Genomic DNA, 27,743 nt, shown 5'->3' with positions numbered 1-27,743 from the left:
GCTACGATAGCATGTACGCATGGCATCCTCTCTAGATCAAAACGCCTACATGAACACCTCCTATACCTCAGATTAACAACATGCGTTGAGGTACCACCACTTACTTCAAATCGATCTTCATCAATTTCTTGAACCTTTAGACGCCTTGAATGTTCAATACGTGCCTATGAGTAAATGAAAGCGTAAGTTCATATAACCAAAACAACACAACATATCCACTAACATTTTCCAGGCCTTTCGTTAACTTATATATCGATGGATATGTTAATGAATGTCACACTTGTAACAGGTTCTCCACTCCTTTGGTGAGTAAAGTTGGCATTGCGGCAGCTTGTTTTCTCCTTGTAGCAAACCAACGTGTCAACATATTCCGAACAGCTTCTAATAACTCTACAATGGGATAGGCTCTCGCAGGATTCAGTACTTTGTTTAGCGATTCTGCAATGTTGCTCGTGGTGAAGTTGTACCTATCACCAGGAAAGTGCGCCCTGCTCCACTTGGTTACATCTGCACGCACCAAGTAAGCATGCAGTTGCGGATTCGCTTCTTGAATTTGCTGGAAGATTTCTTCGAAATCAACTACACGGTACGCTGCAGCTGCTTTTTTTACCAGTCGGAATGTTTTGCTCCCACTAAATCTCAGGATAATATTCTTGTGAAGATGATAAGTGCAGATTCCTCGACTTGCCAGGGGGTACACTTTAGCGATAGCTTTACCAATAGATTTATGCCAGTCAGATATCAGTACAAGGTCTTCATCATCAGGAATTACATTGCTTAATTGAGTAAAGAACCATTCCCACGACACGTCGTTCTCTGTATCAACAACCGCATACGCCAGAGGGAAAATATTAAAATTCCCATCTTGTGTTGTCGCTATCAGAAGAGTCCCTTTGAATTCACCTTTCAAAAAGGTTCCATCTACAACTACAACTTTCCGCATATACCTGAAACCCTTAATGCATCCAGCAATCGCAATGAAAACATACTTGAATCTGTCTTCTGCATCAACGACCAGTCTAGTAAGGGTCCCCGGATTAGAGGACCTCAGCCTATATAAATATGCAGGTAATTCAGCGTATCCACTTTCAGGTGTACTCCTAACATACTCCCGCGCCTTTATAAGTGTACGATATGCCTTCCAGTAGCCAAGCTATTATATGAAAATAGTGAGTAAAAGACATCAGCACTAAACAATATCAACTAGATCGAATTATATATATGTGCAGTGCAGGCCATAGAATCAACTAATTTCGGACAAACCCAACAAACTTAAGCTACGATCTGTTTGTACACCCTATAGACCATCACATACACAGAGCCAACCATAAAACAAACATATTAAAGTATTCCAGTAGCCAACCTGTACACCATATCGTAGGTTGAGCCCATCCCCAACAAGATTTGGCACAACATAACCTCCCACACCACCAACATAATCCTTGTATAATTGAGCTAGGATTGGTGGTTTAGCATTACGGCTACGGCCATATCGTTCCGTAACAGAGTAAGTATGTTCACGACAATATCTGCGAATATGAAACACCGGCGAATCACCCATGGTTGAAGCCCGTATTCTCCATTTACAACCTTTTACCCAACACTCAACGATTAACAAAATGGGCGTTGAATATCGAACATTGTAATCATATTTATCTAATACACTCAGCACCCTCAACCTTGCCACCAACGTTTCTTTGCTATCAAACTTATCCCCCACAGCAATATCACCACCTCCGTTTTCTATTTTGCGAACCTCCTTCTCAATTGCATCAGCTGCAGAGTTAGTCTTGCGGGTACGATTATTTGATTATGTGTTACACACATTTTCCTCTATACAAGACCCACCCCCAGGTCTGTCGTCCAATGATTCCTCTGGTTCATCCGGAGCGAAGTTGGAGTACAGCAGATAGTCTTCATCCCCTGAATTTGCACCATCGCTGTCGTCACAGTAATCAAATCTACTGTTGTCCTCGTCATCTGCTTCATCTTCATCTACATCATTTCCTACATTATCTTCACCGTCTTCCTTCCGACTCTCGTACTCATCATCTTTTTGTCCCATTTCCTCTGCCACGCCTACAGAATCATCTACAACGACTTCAGGGGTCTTGGGTGTTGGTTCTGGGGTTTTCGGTTTAACTTCCTCGAACAAGGTTTCACCAGATTTAGCTTCGATCTCAACGCATAGCCGGATGAGTTCACTCCTATGCTGTTTGAGAAAGTTTTGAAACTGCCGACCATTCGAAACAATCACCGGTGGCATATAACATCCGCTTTTTTATATCTATCTAACATATAGCTCAACTTTATGGCGGAAGTTCTTTCACAGAAACCAAAGTCATCGTACACCATAGCAGTAAAGTCTTCCAACTTTGTTTCTTTATCGGCAACTATAATCCTGCACCCTTTGCTAGTATCAACATCAAACAACCATCGCTTTTTGTCTACCCTCCACCTCCCACACGCCAAAACGATATCTTGCTCTTCCATGGATGATCCGAGAGGAAAGATTAACGAAACTGAGTAGGAAAAAGACGTTTGCTACGGCAGACAAACAGAACACGATTGATTAATCTGCTACAAACTTTATTACATGAACACCATAGATCGGAAGAACAGGAAAGGTGTTTAGATCTTCTTCCAATAAGTCTATCGCAACGCTCGACTGTCTTTGCCATCTCAAACAAATTCGTGTTATTCTGGTAAGACTTTACAGCTGTCAATCTTGCTTACTAAATCTATCACGGACAAGAGCCTACCACAACACTACGAAAACTATTTCAAAAAACAAACAAAGTATACCAAAAATATCTGTAAGGAGAGAAGGCTGTCGCATAAATCTGTCGCAACAGGCCATTAGTCTACCATAAATATCTTCCCACCCTTTTACATTTGCCGCTACACGCGCTAAAAACAAAAGTCTATCATCAAAGGGAAATTCCTCTACCAACTTAATCTAACGAATCGATTTCATATACGTCGACCGATAAGTGTACCAACACTACAACTAAGTGTACCATCTACGTCGACGACAAAGTGTACCAGCACTACAACTAAGTGTACCAAAAATATCTGACGTACACCTTTAATCAGTCCACGTGTATAAATCTACCATCAAAGAATCGGTAGACTTAGTCCTAACTTCCAATGTTTTTTTTTTTTTTTACTAATGGCATTAACCGTAATTACGTTTTTTCCCAACACTAGTTTCAGGGGTAGTATAGGTACAATGGTTTATTCTAGTAATTACAAACAATTGTATGTTACTTTTGTAATAAGGAAGCTTTTATGCAATATTCTAGTAACTCACCCTTTTTTTTAATAGTATATGAGATTTGTATATTTTAACTGATTTGAAAACTTACACGTTTCATGTTTGTATCGCATAATTTTACAACAATTAGAGAGTCAAGAAAAGGAGAAAACCAACTAAAAAATATAAACTTTAAATGTTACATAATTATTTACGAATATATCATTGTATAATGGACAATTTTCATAAATAACACTAAAATGAGCTTTTTTCCAAAAATATAATTTTTACCTATGACTTTGGGTTTTCATAGAAAATACTCACTCTGTTACTCTCTTTCTCTGCTTCCCATAAAGAGTCAACAAATCCAAGATCATCATCATTCACCAAGTAACGTGATTGATCGGATAATGCCGACTCGCCACAGATATCTTCTTCAATAGGCCGGCCATAGAAATTTTAGTTCTTTTCTTTCAAAATTACCACTGAAATGTATTTTTCTAAAAATACCATAAAATTGAACTAAATTTGTATATCAAAAATTAATCTCTAAATCTTAAACACTAAATCCTACACCCTTAAAAACTATACCCTAAATCTAAATTTATTAACTCAAACCTAAAAAACAAATTCTACCCAATAAAAAATCAAATTTTTGTGCTTATTGTATTTTTGGAAATAAAAATTTTGTTGTATTTTTGAAAAAAAAAGTAAGAATGGTAATTTTAGAAAAAAACTGAAATTGTGGTATTTTGAGGAATTTCTCTTGTATTATTTTCAGCAAATATAGTCTATAATTATGCCATTTTAGCAAATAACCCTTTACCTATTTTCTTATATATTATTACCAATATTAAGAACTTTGTTTTAGTTTTATCAAAGACAAAAAATTTAAAAATAACTGTTTAAGAAAAAAAAACAAAAAGGTTTTAGTTAAATAATTTCTTTAAGTGCACAAGTCGAATTTATTATATAAGGAGAAGAAAAAAAAGGAAAACATTTTTGCTGTGGAGAAAAAAAAAAGGAAAACACATTACTAATTAGGATATCGATAAAATATGAGTTTGCTTACTTTTTGCTTCAGTCTCTCTCTCTCTCTCTCTTTTTCATCTCTCTTATTTTTCTCGGTAAGGAAACAAAAAAACCCTAACGATGACGATGGCGATGAAAAGAGGAGGAACAAAGAGAAATAATATATGAGATTTGTATATTTTAACTGATTTGAAGACTTACACGTTTCATGTTTGTATCGCATAATTTTACAACAGTTAGAAAGTCAAGAAAAAGAGAAAACCAACTACAAAAAAATATAAACTTTAAATGTAACATAATTATTTACGAATATATCAATTTATCATGGACAATTCTCATAAATACGACTAAAATGAGTTTGTTTTTTTTCCAAAAATACAATTTTTAGTTTTTTTCTTTCAAAATTACCACTGAAATGTATTTTTTATAAAAATACCACAAAATTGAACTAAATTTGTATATCAAAAACTAATCCTTAAATCCTAAACACTAAGGGGGGTGTATTGAACTGAGAATTTTAGGAGATTTGTTGGGATTTTTAATATTTCAGAATTTTAGAAGATTTGAGTGTAATTTTAGGAGATTTGGTTATTAAATTTGGGATTTTAGGATTTGGTGAGATTTGAGTTTTGAGATTTGTTGAGATGATAATACATATGAGCGCAATTTTTTGTGCTTATGGTACTTTTGGAAATAAAAATTTTGTGATATTTTTGAAAAAAAAAAGTAAGAGTGGTAATTTGGAAAAAAAAAACTGAAATTGTGGTATTTTGAGGAATTTTTCTTGTATTATTTTCAGCAAATATGGTATATAATTATGCCATATTAGCAAATAACCCTTTAACTATCTTATTATATAAACTTTAGTTTTCAAAGTTAGTAATTCATATAATCGTGATATGTGTCAAGTATATCGAAGTTAGTACATCATATAATCACGACATGTGTCAAGTGTATAGATAATATTTTGATATGTGTGAAAAGAAAATTTATTTAATAATTATAAGAAAATTAAAAAAATCCTAAAAATAAAAGGATTACAATTAATATTTTGAAAAGTATATAAAACCAAAAGTAATCTATTATATTACTAATTCTAATAGGAAATTTATATGTTAAATTACAAATATCAATAGGAAAATATGTGCAATTTATAAGGAAAATATTTACAATTTAATTGCAATTATTATTTATTATAATCATATAGCAAAAATAAATTTATACAGAAAATAATTAAAATATAAAAAGGTTTAATGTGTTAAAATTAGTGATTAACAGAATATAAGAAAATAAGATAATCAAAATAAGAAATTAATGTAATTTTTTAAAGTTTTTCAATCGGTGAATGATTTGATAGCGTATTCAATATTATGTTATTATCTAAACCTTGGTTTTTTTTATTAATTTATGATAATGTTAGTATAGTTTTATTTAAAATTAGTTGGACAAGTAGTAAAACTATTACGTATGAGATTACAAAACATGAAACAAATATATTACTTTTTTAAATATGAGATAAAATTAGTTTTCAGTTTTTTCTTCGAGAGTTATGTTTTATTAATTTTTTTTTTTGTAAAAATATTAAGTAAGATATAAATTTGATACAATGCACATTTTTGTATGAAAATTATAAATGTTACTTATTGGGATTGAGTGCATAAAATTAAAATCTAATTTTATTATCATGTAACATACAAAGAAATTGTATTGCAAGATGGAGTGTGTGAACTCTAAATCCGGTTTTTAAAAAATGAAATAAAATTAATATTTTGAATACAACTTAAAATTTCACATATTTTTCTTATATTCACGTTAATACGTGGGCCTAATCTAGTTTTCTTATATATTATTACCAATATTAAGAACTTAAAATTTTTAAAATAACTTTGTTTTGGTTTTCTCAAAATATTATTTAAAAAAGAACAATATTTTAGAAAAAAACGAATTTCAGTAGCTAGCTGTTTAAGAAAGAAAAAAGAAAGGAGTTTTAGTAAAAATAAATAATTTCTTTAAGTGCATACAAGTCGAATTTATTATATAAGGAGGAGAAAAAAAGGAAAACATTTTTGCTGTGGAAAAAAAAAAGAGAAAAAGGAAAACACATTACTAATTAGGATATGGAATCTATAAATATGAGTTTGCTTACTTTTGGCTTACTTTTGGCTTCAGTCTCTCTCTCTCGCTTTCTATTTCTCATCTCTCTAATTTTCTCAGTAAGGAAACAAAACCCTAACGATGACGATGAAAAGAGGAGGAACAAAGATAAAGATTGAGATTAAGAAACGCGACACTAAACAACAACGCTCGGTGGCTTGCAGCAAACGCCGTCAAACTCTTTTCTCCAAAGCCGCTGATCTCTGCCTTCTCTCCGGGGCCAACATCGCCGTCTTCGTAACCTCTCCGGCAGAGAACAACGACGTTGTCTACTAAATAAATTTGTATAAGAAAAAGATTAAAAATTTCTTATATAAATAAATTTGTATAAGAAAAAGATTTAAAAAAATTTCGAATAATATTGTGATATTTAAAAAAAAAAATTAGCGTATAAAATTTTAAATAACTCGAAAAATTAAGTGAAAAGGTATTTGTATAAGATATTATGTGATAATAAGCTACTTTAATGTATATCAATTTAGCCACATATAAAACTTTAGAAATATTTAAATCTCAAATGATACTTCGTGAAATATTTAGAAGACTCATTTCCATTGGATAAAAATACAAAATCATTGTTTTACCAAACAAGAAAGTTTTTAGAAATTTTTTGACAAATATTATTTCTAGCTGACAATTTTTAAAAATATTACTATTTATGAAATTTGAAATTTGTATAAAGTTTTATAAGGTTTTGAAAGTATTTTTTGATGATAACTGTTACTTGAAGTCTCCATCTAAGTTTTTATAAACTTTTACAAGGTATTTTAAAATGTTTTAATAAGATTTTTTTTAAGAATATTTATACAATATTTATAGAAGAATCTCTATATTAGTAAAAGAGAAGTACAACTTCTTCCTATACCCAAAATACCACTGTCGCTTACACTAGAAAACAATGTTATGAAGGGTAAATTAGTCCTTAAACATGTATTGAATCGGGTTTAATTTTTTTAATTACCCGAGAATTCGGATATTTAGTATAGAATTCTAAATAATAAATGTTAGAGTATTGGTCTATTGGATACTTAGTACATATTCTGATTCTAAACGGGTATGGTTATGACTAACGAGAATATAAGTTAGCATTTACAAACAAGATTTACAGAAAGTTGTTTAGCGAGAATGCTATATTTGTGGAAACAAGATTTACAGAATTTGTTGACAAAAAAAAAAAAAAATTACGAAATTTAAAATTTGGATTACCTAATACTCCCTCCGTTTTTAATTAGTTGTCGTTTAAGGTTGTTCTACACCAATTAAGAAAGCCATTAAGTTTTTTGTTTAATCTTTTTTATTAATATATTTTCTAATATTTTTATTGGTCAAAACATCAAAACAGTTGGATAAAATTAGAATATTTATCAAACATTTGCATCCCCTATTTAATAAAACGGAAGTACACAACTTCAAATTTGTAGACTATATAATTTTAATAAAAGGTTACAAATGGATTATAAAAAAAAATTGATATTAATTTGTATTAGATATATGTTACATCACGTTGAAAGTCTTAATCTGTAACTCTTCATTTTCGCAAGATTTTAAGAGAATAATCTTAATTCTCTTTTACACCAAAATATATCCTTCAAAAATTTAATTGCTACATCACGTTGATTACAAAAGCAATAAACAAAATATTCCAAATTAATTTTCCACAGAAAAATACTGGTAACCATAAAAAAAAGAACAAAATATAAGCAAATAATAACAATTAATCGTGATTCCTAATATCTTAATCTACAAAATCTTCAAAACTGCCAATATACATAATACAAATCACCTCTCACAAAAAATACCTCGCTCATATTCATATACCTAAACACAAAAAAAAAATCTTTTAAATTAGTTATATAATAAAACGAAAGTACACAACATTTTTTGTAGACTATATAATATGAATTATAAAATTAATTATTTAATTATTTGGTAGGTTATAGATTATATGAGTTGTAACCATTAGTTAATCTCGATTTAAGATTTTCTAAAACAGGATATTCGAAAACATAAAATAAAATCTCCAAAGAATATTTAATTAACCATATATAGGCAAACAAATCTCAAAAAATAACCATTAGTTAATCTTGATTTAAGATCTTCTAAAACAAGTTATTCGAAAGAATAAAATAAAATCTCCAAAAAATATTTAATTAACCATATATAGGCAAACAAATCTAAAAAATAGTCACTCTTCCGCGGATTAAGAGTGATTTCTAATTATACTATAAAATAAACCGATCAATAATCTATCGTTACCTTTTGATAACGTATCATCTTTCGGTTCATGTCTTATAATTTTATCATACTTATAATGATGCTTATTATGTTTATACACATTAGAACATTACAATTCATGGTGTACTGCGAGTTAAAATATTATACGACGGGTTTATATGACATGACGTATTTGAGTAGATACTAATATAAATTTAAAATTTTGTTAATTCGGTGCTACACGGGTAAATATTATTTCATTATTTTGTTAGTAATATGAATATTAAATTAATAGACATATCTAATTAAGTTGATTAAATTAATACTGTAACAAAAAATTAACAAACAAATTATTATTTTTTATCAAATAACTTAATTCGCGGTGTACCGCGGTCAAAATCTATACAAATATACGTTCTTTCCATAAGTCATATTCAACATATGATTTAATGGCATAGTGTTTCCTACAAAAATAACTTTAAAATAAATAAAACAATCACATTTATAGTGATTTAAGTAAAAATATTAGAAATTTGTGCTCTAGCACGGATCGATCAGTTTTAGCAGATGATTTTATTGCATAATGTTTTATTCACTAAAACTTTTAAAATAAATCACATAAATTAGATTGTATATAAAAATTACAATATAAATAAAAAGAATTTCAACCCGTGCTCTAGCACGGGTCCTAATCTAGTTGGATATATAAAACGACAAGTAAATTTTAACTATAGAACGAAAACTAATAAAAAACGGAGGGAGTATATAGGCTTTGTAATATTACTTTAAGAACAAACAATGACCAAATATATGTAATAACACTAAATTAGTAAAAAATGATCTAAAACTATATGTTGATATATTTTTTGGATTGAAAATTCTGCTGTATTATAATCCTATAGTATAAGGATTTATAATATCTATAATATCCTAAAAATTTACTTCTTAACAACATAAATTTAAAAAGTTAATCAAATCTAACAATCAAATATATACATATAGGATTTAGAATATATGATTCTCTTTTATAAAAGTGCACGGGTTGGTTTGTAAAACTCACAATCATATGGTAGAACGGGTTAGGATTGATATTTTTATGAATACAATCTTTTACGGGTTGGTCCGTTAAAATATGTTGTGACTGTGTACTTTTTCCAAATGGATATTTTTATAAATACAATCTTTTTGTGGGTTGGTCTGTTAAAATTTACACTGTGAGTGCGTATTTATTACAAATAAATATTCTTACAAATGCAATATTTTATGGGTTGTTCAGTAAAAAAGTACATTATGATTGTATATTTTTTACAAATACAATTTTTTATGGATTGGTTTTTCAAATATAAATGTTAATGCGTATTATTATAAATATATATTTTATAAGCATACAATCTTTTACGGGTTAGTCCGTCAAAGCTTACATTATGAGTGAGTATTTTTACAAATGCATTCTTCTATAAGATTTTATATATATTCCAATTTTTACTACAAATCATATTTACATAAATGAATATTCTCCTGCGCTGTAGCGCGGATCCGATCCTAGTTATAAAGTATAAATATAGTTTGTGTATGCTTTTATAAGGTTACACAAATCTATTCAAAATTTTTAAAAACATTTTGGATAAGGTTTTCTAAATGGGATGTTGGTGTAATTATGTTGCAAAAGATGGTAGTATGTTGGACGCCGTTAATATCCTTATCAAACGTGATTAACTAGTTGGTAATGATTCTTACAGCTTCGAGACCATAGTGCATGATTCGTCATCTGAATAGACAATACTCAACTTCCATAAAGAATAAAGAGAAGGGTCTAGAAGCATGAATACTTTACTTTTATCCTCATAAAATAAAAGATTGCAAAGATTGTTGATTTCCTATTTCATAAATAAAAAGGAAATTGATAATTTCTATTTTATTTAGAATAGGGAATTAACATGTTATATGGCTTAGACAGGAATACCGTGCTCTGAAACACGATGGAGCTCTTGATCATATTAAGATCAAGGGTAGTGATTATGGATTAGGAGGTGATTCTCCATTGAGGGAGAGGGTTCCTCGCAAGTTTCCAGAGCAGCCACCTCCACCTCAAATGATGCCCCAACCTCGAATGATGCTTCCACCTCGAATGAGGCGTCCACCTCTACCACCTCGCAAATATGTCATTATAATCCCTAACGGGATCACTGTCAAAGAGCTTGAAATTATCAAGGCCACCGCCAAGTCTATGGTGCAACATGGGATGTCTCATGTGTTGAATTTGAATGTGGACGACCCTCATAAGTTTCAGTTTATGATTTTTTTAATAGTATATGAGATTTGTATATTTTAACTGATTTGAAAACTTACACGTTTCATATTTGTATCGCATAATTTTACAGCAATTAGAGAGTCAAGAAAAGGAGAAAACCAACTAATAATATATAAATTTTAAAAGTTACATAATTATTTACGAATATATCATTGTATTATGGACAATTCTCATAAATAATACTAAAATGAGTTTTTTTTTTTTTTCAAAAATACAATTTTTACCTATAACTTTGGGTTTTCATAGAAAATACTCACTCCGGTACTCTCTTTCTCTGCTTCCCATAAAGAGTCAACAAATCCAAGATCATCATCATTCACCAAGTAACGTGATTGATCGGATAATGCCGACTCGCCATAGATATCTTCTTCAATAGGCCGGCCATAGAATTTTTAGTTTTTTTCTTTCAAAATTACCACTGAAATGTATTTTTCTAAGAATACCACAAAATTGAACTAAATTTGTATATTAAAAACTAATTCCTAAATCCTACACCCTTAAAAATTATACCCTAAATCTAAATTTATCAACTCAAACCTAAAAAAACAAATTCTACCCAATGAAAAATCAATTTTTTTTGTGCTTATGGTATTTTTGGAAATAAAAATTTTGTGTTATTTTTGAAAAAAAAAAGTAAGAATGGTAATTTTGGAAAAAACTGAAATTGTGGTATTTTGAGGAATTTCTCTTGTATTATTTTCAGCAAATATGGTATATAATTATGCCATATTAGCAAATAACCCTTTACCTATTTTCTTATATATTATTACCAATATTAAGAACTTAAAATTTTTAAAATAACTTTGTTTTGGTTTTCTCAAAATATTATTAAAAAAAAAGAACAATATTTTAGGAAAAACGAATTTTAGTAGCTAGCTGTTTAAGAAAAAAGAAACAAAGGAGTTTTAGTAAAAATAAATAATTTCAATAAGTGCATACAAGTCGAATTTATTATATAAGGAGGAGAAAAAAAAGGAAAACATTTTTGCTGTGGAAAAAAAAAAAAGAGAAAAAGGAAAACACATTACTAATTAGGATCGGATATCGAATCTATAAATATGAGTTTGCTTACTTTTTGGCTTCAGTCTCTCTCGCTCTTTCTAATTCTCATCTCTCTTATTTTCTCGGTAAGGAAACAAAACCCTAACGATGACGATGACGATGAAAAGAGGAGGAACAAAGAGAAAGATTGAGATTAAGAAACGCGACACTAAACAACAACGCTCGGTGGCTTGCAACAAACGCCGTCAAACTCTTTTCTCCAAAGCCGCTGATCTCTGCCTTCTCTCCGGGGCCAACATCGCCGTCTTCGTAACCTCTCCGGCAGAGAACAACGACGTTGTCTACTCCTTCTCGGGCTACTCTCCTGCCTCTGAAATTGCTGACTGTTACCTCAACAGCAAGCCTCCGACGACTTCTATTAACCCCCAAACCAAGCTAGGGTTTTGGTGGGAAGACCCTGATCTCTACCGTAATTGCGACGATATCTCTGAGTTAAACGTGATCGAGGATCGTATGATGAGAACGAAGAAGCATCTGATGGATTGCCTTGAGAAGAAAGAAAAATCACAATTTGTTTCCAATTCTGATCATCAAAACCCTAGCTACTCTTCTCTCGACGAAAACCCAAAGTCCTCGACTCCATCTTCCTGTGATGAAATTGCTTCTTTTGAACAGAACTCTACTTTATCCTCCTTCGAGAAGATCTGTGGCGAGCCTTCATCACAAGCTACTTGTTACTATGACCAAAACCATACCTTCGCTTTTGAAGATCTCTACCGCGACGATGATGGATTTGTTGAATCTTTATGGGAAACAGAGAAACAGAGGAGTGACATAATGAGTATATTCCAAGAACCAGTCCTTTAAGCATCATCCTTTAATTAGGGTTTTAATCTTTCTTTTAAACTCTAACTTGATCTGTTCATTACGTAATTACCTTGTTATTATTCTGTGTTTAACGATCTTGTAGTTGTAGATTCATGTTCTTTATTTGTTTTCAATTCAATATTGCAGTATTATAATAAAAAAATGTCTATTGTTTGTCTAGTCGAATTTGGAAAGTTGTGTTCTGTTCTGAGTACAGTAAATTTGGTTAGATTCAGAGTAGTGTGCTCTCTTCTCTTGCCAATCTTGTTTTAAAAAATGTTTGCTTTTTTACGGTTGGATGCAATGTTACAGTAGTCAGTAGTTAGGGAAGAATCTTAAAGCTGTCTTTTTTTTATTCTCCAAATCCAATTGAGGGTTTAGAGTTATAAAATATCGCAACATTACAGTTTCAAAACTTCTTTGTATGTTGTGTAGTAGATTCATGTATGAAAGGAGGTTGGAACATTCGCCGGAGTGATCGTTAGAGACTCAGATTCGATCATCAGACACTTCAATGGATGTCCCTTCACCAATTGATAAATAATCATCCATTGATTCAAACCCTGAGTAAATTTCTTAGCTTCTACGAATTTATTTTTGTTTCTTTCCTTTCATTTTTTTTTCTGATTTGATCTGCTTGGATGTTTGAATTTTATTCGATTGTTTTGTCTGAATCAGGGACAAAACTTGTCTAGTGCTTGTGGCCACTGGGAGTTTCAATCCTCCTCCTTTTATGCATTTACGCATCTTTGGTGAGTTTTACCAATATCATCATTGCTTTGATTTTATGCCTTGTTGATTCTGTGATTGTGTTAGCTTTGTTATATTTTTGAGTTAGCTGCGGTTGATTCGCATGAACTGGTGTGGACGCTACTGCTTGTACCTCCCAAGTCTGAGCCAAAGAGGCAAAGGTGTTTTTAAATTGCAGACTAATGTATGTGGGAGAAAGACCTTGATTTAGTTCCCCCTGCCTTTTCAATCTTGTAACTCTGTTTCATTTCTTCTTTAAATCTTAAAACATATCTTTAATGTATGGATGTGAGTAAATATATGATTTTGTCTATGGTTAGTTATATAACCACCACCAAAACTATACTAGTCTGCAATGTCTTATACAAAGAATCAATTGTATTGAATTTTTTAACTTATTTACAAATCACACTCTACAAACCAATTTGTTAATGCCCGTCCAAACCTAAACTTTTGTCTGAACCATGACAGATTTGCCAGAGCCTATCACTGGAGTTTCTCTATACCCACCTGATATTTGACTCCACAAAGTGTACCTTTTTCTCTTTACCAGGCTTAATATGAGAAACTGAAATAGCATCACTCGAAGTAAATTTCTTTCAGCTAATTGCAAGGTCGTTTTGGTCAAACAATGCAAGACAAGACGAGATATCATCAGTCCATGTTTCAAACAGGACAGCAAGCGTGTAAGTCATCTGGATAGTAGTCAACATCCATAAAGAATGAAGTCATCTCATGGACCATCTCATATATCTGTCCAGAGAGTCTGTGAGACGTATCATCCTTCATGAATCTATGAACTTCCCCTTGTAATTCGATCTGGCTATATCCGGGATCTTTTCTAACTCCTGCATTCTCCATTCTCCGCCTAACCTTTGAGGCAGCATCCAGGAATCCACAACTCGCATATCCATTGGCAAACACCACGTAATTCCCCCCATTTGTTGGATCCAACTCCAAAAACTTTGTAGCTGCGACTTCTAGCAGTTTCACATTCCCGTGAATCCTGCAAGCCCCAAGTAAGGAACCCCATACGGGAGCATGCTCCTTGCAAGGTGACCTCATAACAAATTCGTACGCTTCTTGAATCCTACCAGCACGCCCTAATGTATCAACCATAGCTGCATAGTGTTGTTGTCCCTCGGGTTCAATCCCGTAATCCCTCTTCATGGAATTGAAATGCTCCCAAGCTTTATCAACTAAACCTCCATGGTTACACGCAGTGAGAACCACCAAAAATGTAACAGGATTAGGTCTACAACCTTCTTCCTTCATCTTATCAAAGCATTTTAACACCTCTGAAACTTTTCCATGATATCCATACCCAGACATCAATGAGGTCCATGTAACAACGTTTCTGGTGGACAACTGATCAAATAATGTGTGGCCATCAGAGAAACTGCTGCATTTGAAGTACATATCAACAAGGGCACTATCGACTATAATGTTGGACTTGATATGATGGCACTTAATCATCACAGCGTGGGCTCTCATTCCGTGTTCCAGGGATGCTAACGCAGAACAAGCTCTAAACACTGAAGCAAATGTATACTGGTCCGGAACTATTCTGTTGTGTCTCATATCATAGTAAATATAAAGCCCTTCTTGCTCCATACGCTTTTGCACATACCCAGATATCATGGCGTTCCAGGGAATCAAATCCCCCTTACATTGCAAACAACGAAAGAGAATCCCAGCAGTTTGAATACATTGCAAACAACCTGATAAGGCGTACAGGATCAACAACTTGACTTTCAAATACTCATTGGGAGCAAATCCTACAACCACCATCTGAGCATGTATCCTTTTCCCTTTTGTATATTCCTTCCTTTGTTTACATTCCTGCAACAACACAGCGTAAGTCTGAGGCTGGACTTGCAACCACCAGCTACGCCACAATAGCCCAACAGCATCTTTCAACCTCCCAGTAACACAGAGACCCTTTAGTGTCTTATCCAGCTTATCTTTCTTTCTCTGATTCTCCACCTGAAAGCTAGAAACATGTTGCAGGTCAGGTAAAGAACCAAACTTTGATCTATCAATCAACGTAAAGCTTCAGACTTTATACAACCTCATAAGAAATGATCATAGCGTCATTGGACCAATTCAAGCAGAACTATATAACAGGGCTCAGCATTCATACCGACAAAAGAAGTAAAACCAGAATCAGACCTGCTAACTCTCCTCTCTGCGAGCATCCGGCGTAGGATAGTGGTCGCGTTGCCGGAAAACATAGGACCACCACAAGGCAAAGACTGAGACACCTCCGTTTGAAACTCCCGAGTGTAAACAACCTTGGCTAGCCTGTTCAGCGTGAAGCAGATAGACCAAGTGTTGGATTTGTGAGAAAGAGAAGACGAGATTAGTGGCGTTCTCATCCAGAAAACAATGAACATTCCCATCAACGGAGAAATTGATTGTTGTGCCTTGTTCCAATTAAATTTCTTGATTTAAGGGTTCAAGCGCATTTCACATTTTCCTCGTTCTGCAACAAAACACGCAAAACACAATATCTCTCCCGTCAGCTTCAACAGTAAAAAGACAATCACAGAGAGGAAGATAGTATGAGACTATAGTAGCTACTGAAAGTTTTCAAAAGCCACAAAATTTGAAGCGATGCTCATTGTCCCAGCAATAAAAGCAATGAACACAGATTCAAACAAATTCGAAATTCAATTAATTCAGCAGAGACTGCTAACTACATAGATGAAGATAGAAGAGACTGATGAAAAAAAAAATTCAAAAGCCTCAATATTGAAGTGATGCTCATTGTCTCAATGATACAGATTCAAAGAAACTTAAAATTCAAATCAATTTCAACAGAAATTGGCAATTACAAAAGAGAAATCCACAAAAAAAAAACCATATCGGAAGAATGAATTGTGAGTGAATGAAGAAAGAGACCTCTGAGTAGGGTCTTCGTTCCCTCGAGAGCGACCCATTGATGATGCTCAAGTTTGGGAATTAAGCCGAAAACCCCCAAAAGGATTGAAGAACCCTAACTTAAACGGGGGGTGATAACTAAATCCATTTACTTTTATGGGGTTTGGTTTGCAAGAAAAGGAAAAAATTGCAGTTGAAAACGAAAGGAAAAAGGAAATGTTGTCCTTAGTATTTAAATACGATTTAACTCACATTCACACATTTTCTTCCTCCTCATTTCTTTTGTTTCTTCGTCAATTTCAGACAACGTTTACTATACAGTACAGATCTAAAGTGAATCAAAGTTCAAGGTTTTGTCCTCTCTTTGATCTCTCTTTAGCTCGGGCAATTAGAGATAAAGTCTTTCGTTAAAAGGGATTTGCTTTCATATCAGCAAACCCTAAAATCGGTGTCCCCAGCAAGAAACACGTGATCCTTCCCCACATCTCCTATCCCCCCCCCCCCTTTTGTAAGCGGCGATTTCATCCCAATAATACCTTTTTAATTCGTTTTGATTCTATACCCTAAATTGTTTCCATTTCAATGAACGTTTCAGGAGAAATGGGTCAAAAGTTTTGGGAGAATCTGGAAGATCGAGCGATGGTGGAATCCACCATAGGCTCCGAAGCTTGTGACTTTTTCATCTCATCCGCTTCATCTTCCAACACTGCCTTGACCAAGCTAGTCTCGCCGCCGAGCGACTCCAATCTCCAGCAAGGGTTACGTCACGTTGTTGAAGGCTCTGATTGGGACTATGCGCTTTTCTGGCTAGCTTCCAACGTTAATAGCACCGACGGTTGTGTCTTGATCTGGGGAGATGGTCATTGCCGTGTCAAAAAGGGGGTTTCATCAGGTGAGGACTATTCTCAGCAAGATGAGACCAAAAGGCGTGTCCTTCGCAAGCTTCACTCGTCCTTTGTTGTTTCGGATGAGGATCATCGTTTGGCCAAGTCAGGGGGGGCTCTTACTGATCTCGACATGTTTTATCTGGCTTCTTTGTACTTTTCCTTTAGGTGTGATTCCAATAAGTACGGTCCTGCTGGAACCTATGTCTCTGGGAAGCCTCTCTGGGCTGCAGATTTGCCTAGCTGCTTGAGTTATTATAGGGTTAGGTCTTTCTTGGCTAGATCTGCTGGGTTTCAGACGGTCTTGTCTGTACCTGTGAATTGTGGAGTTGTTGAGCTTGGTTCTTTGAGAAACATTCCAGAAGATAAGAGTGTGATTGAGATGGTGAAATCAGTGTTTGGTGGATCTGACTTTGTTCAGGCTAAAGAAGCTCCTAAAATCTTTGGTCGACAGTTGAGCCTTGGTGGATCGAAACCACGGTCTATGAGTATTAATTTCTCTCCCAAGACAGAGGCTGACACTGGCTTTTCCTTGGAATCGTTTGAGGTACAAGCAATCGGAGGTTCCAATCAAGTGTACCCTTATGAACAAGGGAAAGATGAGACGTTGTATCTAACTGACGAGCAGAAGCCGAGGAAGAGAGGGAGAAAACCTGCAAACGGAAGAGAAGAGGCTCTAAACCATGTGGAAGCAGAACGGCAGAGGAGGGAGAAGCTGAACCAGAGATTCTACGCATTGAGAGCTGTGGTGCCTAACATCTCCAAGATGGATAAGGCTTCGCTCCTTGCGGATGCAATCACGTACATCACGGATATGCAGAAGAAAATCAGGGTTTACGAAACAGAGCAGCAGATTCTGAAGAGGAGGGAGAGTAATCAGATAACTCCAGCAGAGGTCGATTATCAACAGAGGCACGATGACGCAGTGGTGAGGCTAAGCTGTCCCTTGGAAACTCATCCTGTTTCAAAGGTGATACAAACATTGAGGGAGAATGAAGTTACGCCTCATGATTCCAGTGTCGCTGTCACAGAAGAGGGTGTGGTTCACACATTCACTCTCCGTCCTCAGGGTGGCTGCACCGCTGAGCAACTGAAGGACAGGCTCCTTGCCTCTCTCGCACAGTAACTGCTATGTGATAGAGTAGAAGTGTTGGCTTGTATCAATGTATTATTACTAGCCGATTAAAACAAACTCCTACTTAGTAAGATGTGTTAATTGTACTTTTTATGTAATGTTGAGATTTGTCTTTTACATACATAAAATATTTGAGCAAAAAAAAGCTTCTTTCGTCTCCTATATCTAAAGTACACAAATATGGAAACGTCTTTGTTGCCTAGCCAGTCAAAATTTCACGAACACCTCCGGTTTGTCTACCAATTGTTGAGCTGCGCTGTAACGCTTTTCACCACCGGATGATACTGAGTGTGCAAGTACTTCTTGGCCTCGTTGGAACCAGGCTCTTTAAGCCACTCCTCGTATAATCTCTTGGCTGTTGGATTCTGGTATGGATCTGCAATCAAAGTCTGGATCCAAAAAAGGCAAGTTATAATTAGCTTAGTTAAAAAATGAATTTAGAGACTGCAAGGTATCATTTAAGAGACTGCAGGTGCAGGGTAACTTACAGTATCATTCATATAAGTAGCTTCCAGTGAGTTGATCAATTGTTTCTGAGACTGCCCTGTCTTTGGCTTGATTTGCCCACCACCATTTAGGCAACCTGTTAGTTAGAGCATTGTTAATAACTCAACATATAGGATACGTTTATCAACTAGGGTCTGCAAAGTAGAAGACGAACCTGCAGGACACGCCATAATCTCTACATAATGATAATCGCATTTGCGCGTTTTCACCCTCCGGACTATATTCTGAAGGTTCTGGAAACCGTAACACAGAGCGAATTTCAGCACTGTTTTACCTTCCAACTGCGAGAGAAAACATGAAGAACATGAGAAAAAAAACAGGGATTAATGAGAGAAATATTCAAAACTGTTACGGTCTGGCTAGGAACTTACTTGAAGAGTCACTTCACGGAAATCAGAATTTCTGAGAGTTTTGAACTCTATAGGACCTTCAATAGTTTGTCCAAATAGTGTTTTTGCTGCATGTCTGAATATTGTTTCCGCATAGCCACCTGAACTCCCAGCTACACCATAAAGATTTCCTTCCTCGGTAACATTCGTCAGCCTGATTTTGCAATGCAAATTTAAATTGTTTTACTTCACATGAATTCATCACTCAGAAACAGAAAAGATGAAATAATGATCCTTCTTACAATCTGTCGAGTGGAGATTCCTCCAAATCTTTAAAGTCGACTCCTTTCATCTGCAATAATCCAGAACCAGATTCACAATTTAAGCGGGGTGGTTGCAAAATTACAATGAAAACAGGTTTTAATCTCTATCACAGTCTCACCTTTATTAAATCCAAGATTTCACCAGATGTCAGCACGGAATCAACCTCAGTCAGCTTATCATCTGCTCCATCTTCAAAGACAAAATCATCTCTCGCTGCCTCGAGCTTCTTATCGTAACAGGGCATCACAGTCACATGGTACACTTCCTTCAGTCTAGTTCCATGAAACAGTCACCGATAAATAAAAAAATTAAGGGAACCAACCAAATGATAACCAAAGTTTCAAGAGTACAACAGTACCTGAGTCCCAACGCTTGACATAAATGGTGTTTGATCGCAGCTCCAATAGTTTGCTGAGGACTCTTAACAGAAGAGACATACGGCAGAACAAAAGAGCCAAGCTGCTTTTCAGCATAACATATCCAACCTTGATACACAGAAATTTTTGCACATTAATCTCACATAGAGAGACACATTCAATTACATCAAACGAGTAAAGCTGCTTGCTTACCAGGACAGGCAGAGGAAAGCACAGGTAGAGAGGATTGTGAAATTTCGCCATCTTCAGAATTAGCTTGCTTGTAACGGCTCACAAACTCATTACAAGCTTCAATAAGTACCAAGTCTCTGCTGCAGCTTGTATCAAACACAGCTTTAACTCCGAGAGACTTCAAAAACGTAGTTAGCTTCTTGAAAACCTGAAGAGGAGAGATCTCATAGTGAACCGCAAGGGAAGCTCTGGACTGTGGGGAAATAGACACAATCACGTCCTTGCCTTTACTAAGTGCAGAGAGAAACTCGTCTAAGCTTTGCTTCTCAAGCATAACAGTCTCAGCCGATGTGATGCATCCACTGTATCATCATCATATATGAAAAAACCATTACACTCAATAAAGTCTCTAGACTAAATCAGAATCAGTAAGTGAGTAGAACTGACCTGCAAGCCAAACAATCCTTGAGAGAAATTTTCACCGGTTCAAACTTCTCCTGTTTTGGAGCAATCACAACCTTCAAATACAAAATCAGCACACAGAGGGAACACTTTTATTAGCTGTTGAAGATATCAATAGAGGCATTAAGCAATATAAAGCTGAGAATGAAAGAGACCCAAGAAGCAATAAAACTCAACCAAGATAAGAAAACGAAAGAAAGCATGGAACTTTCGGACCTGGGGTCGATCAGTCTTCTTAATAATGGGTTTTGTACTCTTGAGAGATATGACACAAGCTTGAGACGGAGCAATGAAATCGTTGAGATCTCCGAGCCTCAAGGTCGGCGAAAACTTCTCCGACATATCGCTTTCTATTCAGAACTTACAATTACTAAACTTTGAAGGCGAAGCAGAACCAAAACAAAGGGGCGACGATTAAAGATTGGTATCAGAGAAGCTGTGGCTATCGGAAAATCAGAACGGCGTCGAAAGGTTCTTTCTTGCTTCCTTTTTTGGTTCGATCAAAACGACGAACAAAGGAAGGAAGATGAACTCAAACCTTAAAAGGGGTTGAATAGTCAAAAACGTAAATAGCAATAACGGGCCTTGTAATAATCTTATTGTGTAAAAGGGCCTAAATATAATTAGAGTTGCAATATAGGTCGGTGTAAAAGAGAAACAACAACACTATGAGGTAGGTGAGTGCTTTGCTCAATAAGTCAATAACCCTAAATAAACTCCCACTCCACTCTAGGGCATGGATTTGATATTTTCTTACACATAACTATAGAAGCAGTACATTCTATACCGTAAAGAGGTTACAAAGCAAAACTCATAGTCTTGTTTTTTTTTATCACAGAATATGGCACATTGACGACACCAAAGAACATATCAGTCCAGTTTTACATATGATTTGTCACATAGAAAGATCATCATTCATCAAGAAAAAGAAGTAGAAAAACAAGAGCCTACACTACTAAACACAATGCGCATTTCCCTTCACCACGGCGAGGTTCTGCGGTCCTTGGTCGCACCGTACAAGCGGAAAAGACTAAAAGCAGAGATGCAAGAGACGAAAACCATAGCAATGGAGGCAAACAAGGCGCTGGATACTCCTATAGCCATTCGGTTACAGAACTTGCCATACATATTGCACACTTTTATCCATTGCAAGTCTTCCTCTCCTTCCCTTGCAATCATACCAGACTCTGCTGTTGCTGCTATGGCCGCCACACTCAAGTACGCCATAGCCTGCTCATTCCACAAATCACATCATTAACATTTGCTGCCAACTACACTCTTTAAATGTCCCAACAAAACTTCGTCTCCTAGATTCAATTTTCGAATGCAAACAAAGCAAGCAAGCAACATTTTCATACCTAAATAAGTTAATTCAATTCTAATATCCAACCAAACCAATTAAATGCTTGGAGAGACTTTTCAACATAGTATAGTACCTTACTTTTCCTCTAATTTGACCTCCCGAGATCTCAAAATGACAAAGCAAAAAGCCACAAATCTCACAACTCAAAACACTAATTTAGGCAACAAAATGTAGGGATAAAGAGAAACACTAAACTAAACTAAACTCACCTGATCACCAGAGAATATGGTCCAAGCAAGAGGCTTGCTGAACAAAACAGTTCCTTTCATAGTACCCACCACGCAACGAACTGATTGCAACAAAGAATAAACCGCAGCTATCCCATTAGCCACCACCAAGAACCTGCATCCCAAACAAGAACAACACAAAAAAAAAGTTGCGAAATTTGTCATCTCCCTAAAGTGAAATGGTGTTGGATAATTAGTAAAATTCTGAAATGGTGTTCTCGAGGAGCTTACACAACCGACTTCATATCGGAGTACTTGGCCTTCTTCTTGATTGTGAAGATAAGCTTGACCTCAGAGTCTGTAACAATCAAGATAAGCGCAAGAAGGGAGAGGACACTGATGGAGATCCGTAAGAGTAGCTCCGTTAGCCTCAGTCTTCGATCATTAAGCTTCATCTTGCTTCCGTGGACTGATTCCGATTTTGGACAAGACAGGAAGACAGGAAGACAGGTTCCGTAGAGAGACAAGAGAGAAATAGTGTGATTAGTCAGTCGGCTTAAGGACTTAAATAGAGAGAAGCTTCATCGCTTTAACTTCACCCATCGCTTGGGTCCCTTATTCCTTTACTGAAAAAAAATATCACCAAAATTGAGTGTGTGTGTGTGTTAACGCATAACTTTGCTACTAGTTCTTGTGTAAATTAAAAGCTAGACATTTTTATTTTATTTTTTGAATTATTAGTGAGATAAAAAAAAAGATATCCACAATAATTCAGTGAAAAAAGAAAATGAAATATTCACAAATATCAATCAATCTAAGAAAAGTCTTGATCCACATACATATCATGTAATCAATTTACTACAGTCAGTGTTCATTTTACCCTGTTGTGTTGTGTATCCTTTTGATAAATATATAGAAATTGTTTTTTTTTTTCTGAATATACATGAGAAAAACTAGATTTTAAAGTTTATGTTGATTGTACTAGAGTTTTGTGAATTGTTTTTAGTTAATGTAATCATTTTTCTTCAAAATTGAAAAAGATATCACCATTATATTATAAAACTATATCTCATTTTACAAAAGGTTATACTAGAGTTTTAGTGAAGTGTCTTTAGTTGTTGTAATCATTTTCTTCAAGAATGAAAAAGATGTTTCCTAGCATCACCATCTTGATATTCCATTTTTTTACTTTCACTTTTAGAAAGAAAAAAAGGTAGAATGGGTTCACTTGATAGTTCATATTGAATATATATGTACTTTTTACTACATGATATCCACGATGTTTTCTAGTAAACTCTTTTTTACCTATACAATGATCTCATTTTGTCGCGACTTGTTGTTCAGAGAGTACTGAATTGTGATATGATATTGAATTGCACGGAAACATACATAGTTCCTAAATCTGCCAAGTGGTAGAAAAGTTCTTGCAGACGTTAAATACGTATTATGAAGATGCATTCAATTGAAAATGTGGGTTCTCTCATCAGTCATTACAACCCCAAAACACACACATTTGTCTATCATCCCCCTCCTCCCATAAAGATGAAAGTGAAATATCACAATGAAGCTTTAGGATTAATTACAATTACGATGCTCCATATTTTGTCTTTTAATGTTCTAGGAAAGTGGAGATAACAAAAAAAAAATGAAAAGAAGATTTGATATCCCGAGAGGGATTTTTGAATTAGTAAGATGGGACTTTGGATGCCCACACACACATACACACATACACACATACACACATACACATACACACTATTTAATGAACCTGGTTTTCTCCTCCTCCTTATTTATTGCACTTCCCATCTCCCAATTTAGGCATTAAACCTAACCCTTTTTTTAGTTCTGTCTTACTAGTAGTATTAAACTCTCACTTAAGCCAAATCCAATCAAGTTTTTTTGTTTTAGAAAGACAAGTGTGGATGATGCGACACGTGCACGTTCCTTTCAACATAGTATGATTTAAGTTGTTTTCTTTAAATTAATTAAGGAAATCCCCGCTAGTGCATGAGTGTGTGAAGGTGGGTGGAAGTGGATATTATAATGATGCCCTACAATTAATTGCTAAGATTCTCCCATTAATCTAATGCGTTCACCAAGCTACCCACTTTTTTTATAGTAGTAGTAAGTGTTTTATTTCTCCTTTTTTTTTTGTTTCTTCCATTTTCGGTGATATAATGCAACATCTTCATGAGCCACATGCATTGCAGCGTGTGTTAAATAAGTACACGCGTCTTTTGAATATGGTTATACAAAATTCGGTGTTAAAAGATAAAAATTGACAACACGAATGGGGGAGTGGTGACAATGTGCTGTGATTATAATGATTAGTTCTCACATTGGGGACTATTATATAGGACTCTTTCAAGAGTAACAATCTTAATTCTTACCCAACTCTTAAAGGTCAAAACCTAACCACTTTGTTATATGTGTAACAAACCAAATTTGAGAATAAGATTCATATAATATTTATACAAAAAATTTCAAGGTAGATATCATAGATGAGGAAAAAAAAAGGCACCATTCTGCCACAAGTCAAGTGTCTCCTAAAACGCTATAACTTTAAACTCAAACCATTAATCTCCACTCTCTTCAGGGATGTGATTTAGAACTCCACGAACCTACACACATACTTGCTCACTCTGGTTGAGAGTATCAGCCACGGTATGATCCCAACCTGCATTTTTCACCCAACAAATTACGCTATCATTCACACAAGCCCAAAGAAATTGGACTGGGAAGAAGGTACATACCAACACATGGCCTGTTAAGTGACCTCCTGTTCCCCAAGATAACAAAGTCCCTGTGAAGCACACCACATTCAGTTTTTTTAAACCTATATGTTATATCAAAGCAAGCTTTAAACCGGTAAAAGTAAACTACTCACCAAACGGTTGAACAAGTTGCTTAGCTATAATGGCAATCGGAGTCCTCCAGAACCAAAGTACCAGGATTAGGTATATCACAACCTATAGACAAAGTTATTAGCACACCTCAATTACGAGGAAAAAGAGAAGCTTAAACACACCACTCAAGTTACCTTTGAAGCAAGCAGAACCTTTCCATATAGATCATATGAGAGATTAATTTCTTTGTTATGCTGTTCCAGATCTATATTTCGAAAAAGAGGCATTAATAGGTTTACACACCTATACTAGTTCACGATGATCTAATAAGGTATAGTTCTAAAGCTAAGTAACTAACTGTTGCATCATATATATCTAAAATATCGTAAACTCTACGCTCACTAAGCAATCAATAACAATGTAGAGCTAGCTAATATGAATGCATACTCACATTGTGCAAGTTCTTTCTCTTTAGTAGCTGCAGACCTCCTAAGTTTTGCCGCTTGAGCAAAAGTGGCTGGCCTGCAATTGAGAACCATAGATAATAAATAAACTCTCTAGTTTGTTTCAATCACTGCACCTTCCTTCAACTCTAATCAGCTGAACAAAAAAACAAAAATGTGACAAATTTGAGAACAAACAACTTACTGAGACAATGCACTAGCCTCTCTCAAAAGCTGTTTAATTTCAGACCGCAGCTGTGATTCCCTCGTGTTCTTCGACCCTTTCTGATAAAAATTTCAAAAGAGGTGGAATCTAAATTGGATTGTTCGGGTGGATAATAACAAACGCCTAAAAAGGTTTAATCTTTTTTGTTACCTTCTTCAATTGGTCAAGCCACTTAGATAGCAACTGGAAGACAACGACGACGAAGAAGGTCAGAGGAGCAGCCAAAAAGCCGCGATCTTCTATCATTAGCTTCTCTCCTTCCATTAACCCTTCTTCTGATCAAATTCTAGCAATCCGCTAAACCCAAAAATTGAACAATTCAAAACTCGATATCAATCACAATTCGCAAAAGAACAAAATCCCTAATTTGATCCATCATGTTCTAGAACACCTAAATCTATGAAGGAAGATACAGATACGAGTAAAGGTAGAACGAGATCCTCGTGAATATGATCGGAACTTACAGTTTCCGTCGTAGATTCCCAGAAATTTTCAAGCCTTCAGAGCAGAGAGGTTAACGTCTAAAATTTGGAGAAACTTGGATTTTTTTTTTTAGATTGGTGTCTGAAACTCAAAAGAAGAGGAGTGTCTAGAATTGCAAAATTGAAAACTTTCTACTCTTTTCGTAAAAGTAACAAACTTCAAGCCCTTAGTAAAGCAAACAAATTATCCTTTTTAAACAGGCTCTATTGGGCTAAACGGCCCATTATGTTAACTCTTAACCACTGGTTAACTTTATTACAAAATACAATTAAGCTTGCGTACATGTGAAAAGAAACAATCACTAAGCTACAAAGTTTTGGCGAAGGGTTAACAAATAAGGTCAGTAACCAAATTTAGAATTAACAGGATAAAAATAGACATGAATAAATCACAACATGGAGGAGGAGGGTAAAAAAAGATAAGAAAAAAGGTGAAAATATAACAAAAACATAATAATGTATTCTTTTCACGTAGGAGTGGTTGTAATGGTTTTACCAGAACTGGCACGCTTTGTCTCTAATCTCTCTCAACTAATCTAAAGACGTTTTATGTTTTGTCTCATCCGATCCCCTCCCTCCCACTTAATTATAATTATGTTAAAAACCATCTATCTAATTGGGTTTACCACCAAATCAGAGCATTATCATCGATAACTTCGCAGATACCGAAGCTGTGGAAAAAAAAAAAGAAAAAAAAAAAAAAAGGAAGAAGGCACAATGTAAATCCAAATCCTAAACGTCGTAGCATCTTCAGCTTTGGTGTATGCATGCCATTATATTCCAATTACTTGACGACAAACTTTTGCTCCCACCACTTTTGATGTGCCTTTCAAACTTTGTATCCCCATTGTCCTCTTCCTCTTTATTTTCAACCCGCTCCGTTTTGTAGGTATACTGTCTCGCTTTCTTTCTTTCTTTTTCCTTAGCTAGAGTCTAGAGATCGTAACAACAATACATATTTACCAGTTTGATGTAATATCAAAATAAAGATCAGTGATATATCATTATAGTTAAGGCAGTGTATTATTGACATGATATTATGTGAGATAAGTTTTGTACCTTGTGGACCAACTAATTAATGTGGGTTTGAAATCCAACTAGGAAGTGAGATTCAAACGTACACGTGTGTTAGAGGTGGATTATAAAATTTTACATTATATGGGTGTTAGAATTAATGAATTATGCTAATGGAAAATTATGATCATATGTATATGTATATATGTTGAGACTTCATATCAAACATAACTAACATCCGTTATATAAGATTATCACAATCGGTCAAATATAAAAGTTTGCCTCGGCTTTGCGCATATGATACATATATTGATCATATATATTAGACAAATTAATTATATTTTACTTTGGTAAATTATTTTTTTCCCTAAATAAGTAAATACATATGGGAATGTTACATGCATGGATGATTTCATTATGGGAAGGGAGCTTTAGAGTAGCATTTCGATTGGAGAGAAAATGAGGAGATCGAGAGAGAATGTCTTGTGTGAAAACGAGTGGTCTTTTTCACAATTATTTTATCAGTCAAACAAAACACAAAACA

General features: G+C 34.7%; 6 protein-coding genes across 7 annotated transcripts; 2 read left to right on the top strand and 4 right to left on the bottom strand.

Annotated features, from left to right (window-relative positions):
* Window positions 1–12,116: 12,116 nt before the first annotated feature.
* LOC104733584 (uncharacterized) lies at window positions 12,117–12,836 on the top strand. The gene has a single exon (XM_010453152.2). It carries the CDS (start codon window positions 12,117–12,119, stop codon window positions 12,834–12,836), a length of 720 nt encoding a protein of 239 aa, XP_010451454.2.
* Window positions 12,837–13,890: 1,054 nt separating this feature from the next.
* LOC104731976 (pentatricopeptide repeat-containing protein At4g16470-like) lies at window positions 13,891–16,950 on the bottom strand. Of its 2 annotated transcripts, none has more exons than XM_019233413.2 (3): window positions 16,491–16,950; window positions 15,759–16,071; window positions 13,891–15,579 (listed from the first exon to the last, which is right to left on the bottom strand). In XM_019233413.2, the coding sequence occupies exons 2-3, from the start codon at window positions 15,986–15,988 to the stop codon at window positions 14,253–14,255; spliced, it is 1,557 nt and encodes a 518-aa protein (XP_019088958.2). In that variant the 5' UTR covers window positions 15,989–16,071; window positions 16,491–16,950; the 3' UTR covers window positions 13,891–14,252. The 2 variants fall into 2 exon arrangements, with proteins under 2 accessions (XP_019088958.2, XP_087334448.1); XM_087478322.1 differs by having other exon boundaries at window positions 13,891–15,572; window positions 16,491–16,670.
* LOC104733583 (transcription factor bHLH3) lies at window positions 16,762–18,675 on the top strand. Its single transcript, XM_087478323.1, has 2 exons — window positions 16,762–16,977; window positions 17,065–18,675. Exon 2 carries the CDS (start codon window positions 17,070–17,072, stop codon window positions 18,477–18,479), a length of 1,410 nt encoding a protein of 469 aa, XP_087334449.1. The 5' UTR covers window positions 16,762–16,977; window positions 17,065–17,069; the 3' UTR covers window positions 18,480–18,675.
* On the bottom strand, window positions 18,562–21,337 carry LOC104723480 (protein NAR1). Its single transcript, XM_010441857.3, has 10 exons — window positions 20,875–21,337; window positions 20,644–20,714; window positions 20,218–20,558; window positions 20,007–20,133; window positions 19,767–19,920; window positions 19,627–19,676; window positions 19,367–19,538; window positions 19,150–19,276; window positions 18,977–19,071; window positions 18,562–18,877 (listed from the first exon to the last, which is right to left on the bottom strand). Exons 1-10 carry the CDS (start codon window positions 20,998–21,000, stop codon window positions 18,725–18,727), a joined length of 1,416 nt encoding a protein of 471 aa, XP_010440159.2. The 5' UTR covers window positions 21,001–21,337; the 3' UTR covers window positions 18,562–18,724.
* An 85-nt stretch (window positions 21,338–21,422) lies between these two features.
* LOC104723478 (CASP-like protein 2B1) lies at window positions 21,423–22,901 on the bottom strand. The gene is made up of 3 exons (XM_010441853.3): window positions 22,480–22,901; window positions 22,231–22,363; window positions 21,423–21,888 (listed from the first exon to the last, which is right to left on the bottom strand). The coding sequence occupies exons 1-3, from the start codon at window positions 22,641–22,643 to the stop codon at window positions 21,637–21,639; spliced, it is 549 nt and encodes a 182-aa protein (XP_010440155.2). The 5' UTR covers window positions 22,644–22,901; the 3' UTR covers window positions 21,423–21,636.
* Window positions 22,902–24,585: 1,684 nt separating this feature from the next.
* LOC104731973 (protein GET1) lies at window positions 24,586–26,889 on the bottom strand. Its single transcript, XM_010451489.3, has 8 exons — window positions 26,168–26,889; window positions 25,854–26,000; window positions 25,683–25,762; window positions 25,486–25,556; window positions 25,229–25,299; window positions 25,076–25,157; window positions 24,942–24,991; window positions 24,586–24,865 (listed from the first exon to the last, which is right to left on the bottom strand). The coding sequence occupies exons 2-8, from the start codon at window positions 25,965–25,967 to the stop codon at window positions 24,794–24,796; spliced, it is 540 nt and encodes a 179-aa protein (XP_010449791.1). The 5' UTR covers window positions 25,968–26,000; window positions 26,168–26,889; the 3' UTR covers window positions 24,586–24,793.
* Window positions 26,890–27,743: the final 854 nt, after the last annotated feature.

The sequence above is a fragment of the Camelina sativa genome, chromosome 12, assembly GCF_030686135.1.
Source record: "Camelina sativa cultivar CO46 ecotype springtype chromosome 12, ASM3068613v1".
Lineage (NCBI taxonomy): Eukaryota > Viridiplantae > Streptophyta > Magnoliopsida > Brassicales > Brassicaceae > Camelina > Camelina sativa.
This window is presented reverse-complemented; position numbering and strand designations above follow the sequence as displayed.